The 8330-nt window shown below is 42.2% G+C and overlaps 1 protein-coding gene across 1 annotated transcript in view; it reads right to left on the bottom strand.

The window, feature by feature from the left end:
• The window catches only part of AFF2 (AF4/FMR2 family member 2), a 431977-nt gene that overhangs the window by 17163 nt on the left and 406484 nt on the right, over positions 1-8330 (bottom strand). Inside the window, 1 exon segment of the mRNA XM_042783029.1 lies at positions 5157-5293. Within this exon segment, the coding sequence (XP_042638963.1) occupies positions 5157-5293 (137 nt within the window).

Genomic DNA, 8330 nt, shown 5'->3' with positions numbered 1-8330 from the left:
ATTCTCTTTAATTGTTACTGTTCCACACTGGAGTGATAAAAGGTTGAGTATTTTCCATTTTTTCCCTTCTAACTGAGCACATTCCATTCTGGGCGTTTAGGCCCTTGAAAATCAATTCATTGCATAAAATCATTGTCTGAGCTTTAATGCAATTTCACAGGTACTTGGAATAGAATAAGTAATGGGATTCAGTGTTGCATAAGGAAGTTTCAAGTGTGCAGGCAGCCTGGGCGCCTTCTCATTGATGAGAAGGCCGGAAAGCCACAGGAAGGCGGGACTGGGGCTCACTTCCAACAGCCCCTCCCTCAGAGCCCCCCCCACCCCCAGCTCCCAGGCTCATCATCCAAGACTGGCTCGCCTTAGTATCCTACTGCCCTGCTGTCCTCTTTAGGGCCCCAGTTCTGTTGAGCGAACATTTTCAAACAAAAGGACCTGCGCCCTTGATGTGAGTCCCTTCTGTTGCTGCAATATTAAGCAAAAATGATTTTTGTTATGTAATAAATCTAACTTTCTTTGACAGCTGGATCACAGAAATGTCGAGTCATTGTGATGGCCCGCTTGTTGTCACAAATACATTTTTAGTGCAGATTCCAAAGACTCCAGGGAAGCATAATTACTTAAACGAAGAAAATGGAGCGCTCTCTCCAGAGCCAGCACTCTGTCGGGGCGAGAGTAATAAGTCTCTTCAACATAATGTCCCCTTCTAGAAGCTACGTGCCCATTGCCACCACCCTCTAATTGCAGCTGCATTTGCTGTGACTTAAGAGTGCAGCTTCCGTTGCTTAAATGGTCCAGAAGACTGAGCAGCTTTCACTTGTTTTATTCCCAACAGAAATTTCTCTCATTAAAAAGAATTATACACACTTGATAGAATATTTAAAAAAAATTTTTTAAAAAACTATATACAGAGAACACACACACAAGTGCATGTACAGCTGTAAAGCTGGGGAAATCGGAACGAAGTCAGTGAATGGTCCCCGTGTCAATATTCTGGTTGTGATATTGACTAGAGTTATGCAAGATGGTCCGGCTGAGGGAGACGGGGTGACGTGAAGGCGGGGAACCTTCTGTATTATTCTCTGCAACTGCATATGGTGACAACATCACCTCCAAACCAAAAGTTTAAAAAGGCTGACTTTAAAGTGAAGCTCCATGAACTTTCCTTTGACTACTAACCAAATTCCATTTTCTTCTTAATTTAAAAAAGCACCTTCTTTTAATTTGCACCTTTGGATGATGAGACAGGATGCATTTTCTCCATACTTGTTCACTAATGCCTCCCCTCAATTTTGAATCCTTACCAAATTTTGCCAGAATTTTTATCTTTGAAAATGGCAGGTCAGCTTGAATGAAAAAGAAAAACGAAATTCACTGCCATTGAGTCAGTTCCAACTCATAGTGACTCCCATTGGGTTTCCGAGGTTGGAAATCTTTATGGAAGTGGATCGCCCCATCTTCCTTCTGTGGAGAAGCTGGTGGATTTGAAACACTGACCTTCTGTTTAGCAGCCAAATGACTTTTATCAGCTTGAATAGACACTGAGAAATCAATCTTGCCTGTTGTTGTTGTTGTTAGGTGCTGTCGAGTCATTTTCGACTTACAGTGACCCTATGCACAGCAGAACAAAACACCACCCAGTCCTGAGCCAGCTCCATGATTCTTGGCTATACTTGAGCCCATCACTGCTGCCACCATGTCAATCCATCTCGTTGAGAGCCTTTCCCTCTTTCGTCGACCCTCCACCTTACCAAGCATGACATCCTTCTCCAGGGAATGGTCCCTTCTGACAACATGACCAAAGTAGATGAGACCAAGTCTGGCCATTCTTGCCTCCAAGGAGCATTCTGGCTGCACTTCCTTCAGGACAGCTCTGTTACATCTTTTAGCAGTCCATGGGATTTCAGCATTCTTTGCCAACACCACAGCTCAAAAGCATCAATTCTTCTTCAGTCTTCCTTATTCATTGTCCAGCTCTCACATGCATATGAGGCGATTGAAAATTCCATGGCTTGTGTCAGGCACACCTTAGTCCTCAAGGAGACATCTATGCTCTTCAGCACTTGAAAGAGGTCCTTTGCAGCCAATTTGCCCAGTGCTATACGTTGTCTCATGTCCAGACTGCTGCTTCCATTGGTGTCGACTATAGAACCAAGTAACGTGAAGTCTTTGACAATTTCAAATTTTCTCCATTTATTGTAATGTTGCTTACAGGACCAGTTGTGAGGAATTTTGTTTTCTTTATATTGAGATGTAATCCACACTTCAGATTGTGTTCTTTAATCTTCATCAGTAAGTACTTCAAGTCATCCTCACTTTCAGCAAGCAAAGTTATGTCGTCAGCATATCACAGGTGGTTAATGATTTCTTCCTCCAGTCCTAATGCCACATTCTTCTTCATATAGTCCAGCTTCTCAGATTATTTGCTCAGCACACAGATTGAATAAGTATGTTGAAAGGATACAACCCTGACGTACTCCCTTCCTGATTTTAAACCATGTTTTGTTGTTGTTGTTATGCGCCCTCGAGTCAAACCCGACTCATAGCGACCCCTCCTTGGGTTTCCGAGGCAGTATCACTACGGAAGTAGGATTGCCCAACCTTCCTTCCGAGGAGTGGCTGGTGGGTTTGAACCGCCAGCCATTTGGTTAGCAGGCAAGTGTCTTAGCCACTATGCTACCAGAGCTCCCATTTAAACCATGTAGTGTTCCCTTTTTCTGTTCGAACGACAGCCTCCTGGTCTATGTACAGGTTCCTCATGAGGACAATTAAGTGTTCTGGAATTCTCATTCTTCTTGATGTTATCCATAATTTGTTATGATCCACACAATCAAATGTTTTTGCATAGTCAATAAGACACAAGTAACCATCTTTCTGGTATTCTTTGCTTTCAGCCAAGATCCATCTGACATCAGCAATGATATCCCTCATTCTACGTCCTCGTCTGAATCCAGCTTGCATCTCTGGAAATTCTCTGTCAATATGCTGCTGCAACCGTTTTTGAATTATATTCAGTAAGATTTTACTTGCATGTGATACTAATGATATTGTTCAATAATTTCCACATTCTGTGGGATCACCTTTCTTTGGAATCCATCTCTTCCAGTCAGTTGGCTGAGTAGCTGTCTTCCAAATCTCTTGGCATAACTGAGTGAGTGCCTCCAGTAGAGCATTCATTTGTTGAAACATCTCAATGAGTATTCTGTCAATTCCTGGAGCCTTGTTTTTCTCCACTTCCCTCAGTGTAGTTTTGACTTCTTCTTTCAATACCATTGGTTCTTGAACACGTGCCACTTCCTGAAATGGATGAAGATTGACCAGCTCTTTTTGGTGCAGTGACTCTGTGTATTCCTCCCATCTTCTTTTGATGCTTCCTGCATCATTCAGTATTTTGCCCACAGGATCTTTCAATACTACAACTCAAGGGTTAAATTTTTCCTCAGTTCTTTCAGCTTGAGAAATGCTGAGCCTGTTTTTCCCTTTTGGTTTTCTAACTCCAGGTCTTTGCATATTTCATTCTAGTGATTGGCTTTGTTTTCTTGAGCTGCTCTTTGAAATCTTCGTTTCAGCTCCTTTATCTTGTCATTTCTTCCATTTGCTCTAGCTACTCTTCACTCAAAGGCAAGTTTCAGAGTCTCTTCTGACATCCATTTTGGTCTTTTCTTTCTTTGTCACATTTTTAATGACCTCTTGCTTTCTTCATGGATGATGCTCTTGAAGTCATCCCACAATTCTTCTGGCTCTCTGTCTTCAGTGTTCAATGCATCAAATCTATTCTTTAGATGGTCTCTAAATTCAGGAGGCATATATTCATGGTCATATTTTGGCTCTTGTGGACTTGTTTTAATTGTCTTCAACTTCCAGTTGAACTTGCATATGAGCTGTTGATGGTCTGTTCCACAATCTTGCCTAAGAGATGCAACACGGTGGTGGTAGCTTCCACAGTGATGGAAGGAAGTCAAGGTGAAAGGCTTTGCCCTCTTCTCTGGGGCCCACTTCTTAGAACACTGTTAAATGAAAGATGGGCGACTGGCCTGGAAGCCAAGACTGGGGTTTCCTTTGGCACTTCTCCTTTTGTGAATTTAACTGAGTATTCTGATGCTCTTTGAACATAGTTTATTTTGTTTATGTTTTAATAATTCCTGTTCTTTTGCTTTTAAAAAAAAAAAAAATGCTACATTTGCCCAATGTCTGTCTGAAGCCTTCAGTATTAGCAGCTCTAAATTCCCAACAGTTTATGCAGGAATAAGCAATCAAAAGTAGACCTGGCATTATTGATTAATAGACCCAGAGGGTAATGAGGACATAAGGGGCTTTCAGGTAAAGAACTGCTCCCTCAATTACAAACAGTGATTCTGTCCATGTGGGGAAAGGTGACATCCACCATTTAGAGGTGGATTAAATGATTTTACAAATCTCTGGAGATTACTGGGTAGCACCAGAATGGATGTTATTTCTTTTTATCCTTCCCCTTCTTTCTCTTCTTCTAGAAATTTCTGATTATCCACAAATTCTCCACCAAGACCAACAGGCCAGAAAATTCCATTTAAAATGTAAATGAAGCCAATAAACTGTGAAGCTAATATACCCTCTCCTGATCTCATCCTCTCCTCAATATCCTCCCACCGTCCACCTCTCCCTGTTGCCCTCAGATTCTATGTATGTGGAAAGTCAACTCCACACCTGTGGCCTTAAATGCTGACTTTTGTGTTGGAACAGTGTCCCTTCCTTTTGGAATAACCGAAAGACATTCTCAGAAAGCATGGCTTATAATAGAAATCTCTATAAAAATCTCTTTTAATTTTTTTTTAAAATTATAATACTGCACCTTTAAAAAGACAAGTGTCAATGTCAAACAGTGAAATTACTATACTTCCCTTCCACCCACTCTGTTTTCAATTTTAATTTTATGAATATTGCAAATTCTCACACTCACATAATAACCTCTGAAGGGGATAATTTATAAAAGCAGTGTCCATCAATTATAAATTTTCCATGACATTAATAAAATGGCAAAAACTAATTATGATGACTCCTAAGAAGAAGATGCCTTGGACAAATCATTAATACGTTGAAACGATGTTTTTTTTAAAAAACATAGCAATTTCTAATTATGACTGAGGTGAGCTTAGGAAGATGACTACGGAAAGGCCAGGAACCTGAGCAGCTCCACCGTCTCGGAGTACATGGTGTATGGAGACTTCGCTTCCAGGGGGTCGCGCTCCATCGCATTGCCACATTCAGTGAAGGAGAGGGCTGCGTCGGCGTAGTTGACGGCTTTGCCAAATTTCTCAAACTGAAAGGGGAAGATGAGTTGTCAGCATGGTCCTCCCTCTGCTCCTCCTTCTAGAGGAGCAAGCATCTCTCAACAGGGAGACAGTCGGCTGCCCGAGAAACATGTGGCAGTGTCTGGAGATATTTTTGCTTGCCCACACATAGGGTAGGGGGAGCTACTGGCATCTAGTACATGGAGGCCACTACTACACACATCATACAGGACATAGGAAAACCCCCCCCCCCCAAAGCAAGAATGATCCGGCTCAAATGTCAATAATGCCAAAGGTGAGAAACCCTGACCCAGAGAGATGGCAGTGTACGAATTTTCAGTAATCATGAAGTAAGTGACTTGAGGTTCTTTTGTAATGGCAAGAAGGCTAAGGGCAAAAAGAAAAATGCAGCCAAGGTATCAGGGGTGGTCTGTGTGCTATTACTGTGGTTGCTGTTATCAGTACCACTTTGGTGGACTAGCATCTGAATCACTGTCTTGACAAGTTTCCATTCACCAAGGTTACCAACCTGGTTAGGCACTCTGGTTTCCTATAGACAGAGCTTGCAACTAAGCTCTGCTTTTCACAAGCCTCACTGACAAGGAACACAGACAGTCTTGGCTTTGCGACTCTTTGTGAGCACATCAACCCCGCCTCCAGGAGAAGAGTAACAAATTGATGCTATTGTCATGAAAAATGTGAAGCTGTCCTGTGACTGTTGACAATAATCACATCACTTTCATTGTAAATGATGGTCTGAAATAGTGTGTCAAAAAGCCAAGAAATATAGCACCCCTAAATATTTTAGTTTAGTAAAATTTTATTGCAGAGGGTTTTAGCCCTGGTAATGGTCATGATTGAACTGACTTAGACACACTGATTTCTTTTTATGTGTAATGAATATTATAGATGACACTTTTATAGTGAGTATTTTATAACAGTATTTAGCATTTTCAATTTTTGATAGCTGGATGTAAGAATTTCACTAATACAGTATTTTATGCAAAAGAACCAATATAATGCAGATTTTGCTATTTTAATTTTCTTGTCTACCTTTTATCAAAATATTTTCTATGCAACTGTGAAAGCTTCAATTCTCAAAATGGCAGAGTAGCTGTCTCTAGCAAAGGATTAAGTGCAACTATAAAATGATGAGTTACGGGTCCTGCACAATCTCTTGTTGTAATGACTCTCTTTACAATAAATGTTCTGCAGCTTTTATGTACCACTGGCAATCTGTGGTTTCCTTTTCTGCAAGCTGCTATGGGAAAATATTCGTATCTGTCCAGTTCAAAGTGATTTCACGAAAACCTGTGTGTGTGTATATATGCAAATGATCCCCTTTTCCTCTTGCCTCCCAACATCATTTTCCAAGGGCCACCAGGCTTTGATGGCCTTTCCCATTTGGAAAGGAATCTTTGCATCCTGACTTGAGAAAGAGATTTTTCATTCATTAACCCATATCTGGAAGGATCCTTAAAGATCTCTAACCCAGATACCTCCTTTTCCAAAAAGGGAAACTGAAGTCACTCCTCTTCTCTGAGCCTCAGTTTCTACGATGTTAAAAGAGAGAACCTGAGGAACAGGAATTGACAGATTCCTCTGGTCCTGTACCAATGTAAAATGTACCCAAGAATGGATACAAAGAAAGAATGTGGAGACAAGGCAATCACAAAATCTGCAGACCTCCTCTGGGATAACCATGAATCCATTTAAAGTTTATCTTGTGCAGAGAATTCAGCTTTAGGCAATTTCCCTTGAGTCCTGGGAGATAACCCAAGGACTTCCCTACCTTTATTATTTTAAAGCCTCTGGATTCTACCTGAGGCTTTGTGCAAGGAATGGCACCACAGAAACCACCTAGTAACCTGATGTCAGCTGATCTCAGAAAGGGGGACATGACTCAGTCAATCCTACTGAGACTAGCCAATGGTAAGTTTTGCTGTTTCCTCAGCCTCATTGTAACTTGCCTACACTGAGCCATTTTTTTAAAAACAGAATGGTCTACCTGTATGCATACAGAATAATTGCCCAAGTGAACCCTTTACACTTTAATTTCTTAATATTTTGATTACTTTTTAACAATAGCCATAAAAAGTGGTGGTGGACCTACAGTCCAAGGATGCTTTCCAGCTCTGGTGTAGCATAGGCCAAACAAAAATGCCACTGCTCTAAATGAGTGCTTCTCAACTTTTCATTCATTATTAACCCCCTATGCCGAACCTTTTTAAAATTTTTCCCCCGAACCTTTTTAGACAATTCTTTCCACCCAAACCCATGGAATTTTAATACCAAACACATATTAAATATCTCTTTATGCACTGTGGCCCTTTGGAGAGTCATAAACCACTTTAGTATCTAAAATTTTGTACAGCTTTCTCCCAAGAACTGATTTTTGCCCGCCCCCCATGAGGGGAGAGGGGAGTATCTCCCCGCCTTGAGGATGCATGTTCTAACTGGATATAGTAAGAGTGACTTCGGGAGACACATGAACACAACTCCGGAAGGGGGAGGGAGCGCTGCTGGGTCTCGATCCCATGTATGGATCTCTGTGGCTCTTGTTTTCTCGGATGAGCAGCCCCGTCTCCGTGAGCTCGCGGAATAGCTGGTCGGAGGAACATGGACGTGCCCCCTTGCTCCGATTTTGACACAGGGCAAACTCCAGAGCACTCTGCGGTGCTGCCAAGTGGAGGAGGTTAGCGCAAACCTTCGGTCTGTGTCAGCAATACCGCCACCCAATGCTTTTCAGGTCCCTTGTCACCCATCCAGTGGCCACAGGCACAGTCATCCCAGTCCCTCTGTGTGGGGACGGAGCAGGAGATGATTGTTCCCAAGGGACAATTCCCACCATGGAAGGGTCAGCTGTTGCCAATAGCTGGGTAGTCGGGATCACAGGGGCAACGACAGGCAGTAGGGAAGCAGCAGAGGCAAGGGCCACGGGAGTTGCTGTTGGTCTCACACTAGTCCAAATGCAAAGACTGTTGTGCCATTCCAGTAGGGCCCTCCCGGAGTCAAACACCCTGTGACAGCTATGTCCTGAAGGCAATGCCTGATGGAGGATGGTTT

Source organism: Orycteropus afer, unplaced genomic scaffold (assembly GCF_000298275.1).
Source record: "Orycteropus afer afer isolate SDZICR_OR568_19922 unplaced genomic scaffold, OryAfe1.0 scaffold00597, whole genome shotgun sequence".
In the NCBI taxonomy this organism is placed as follows: Eukaryota; Metazoa; Chordata; class Mammalia; order Tubulidentata; family Orycteropodidae; genus Orycteropus; species Orycteropus afer.
This window is presented reverse-complemented; position numbering and strand designations above follow the sequence as displayed.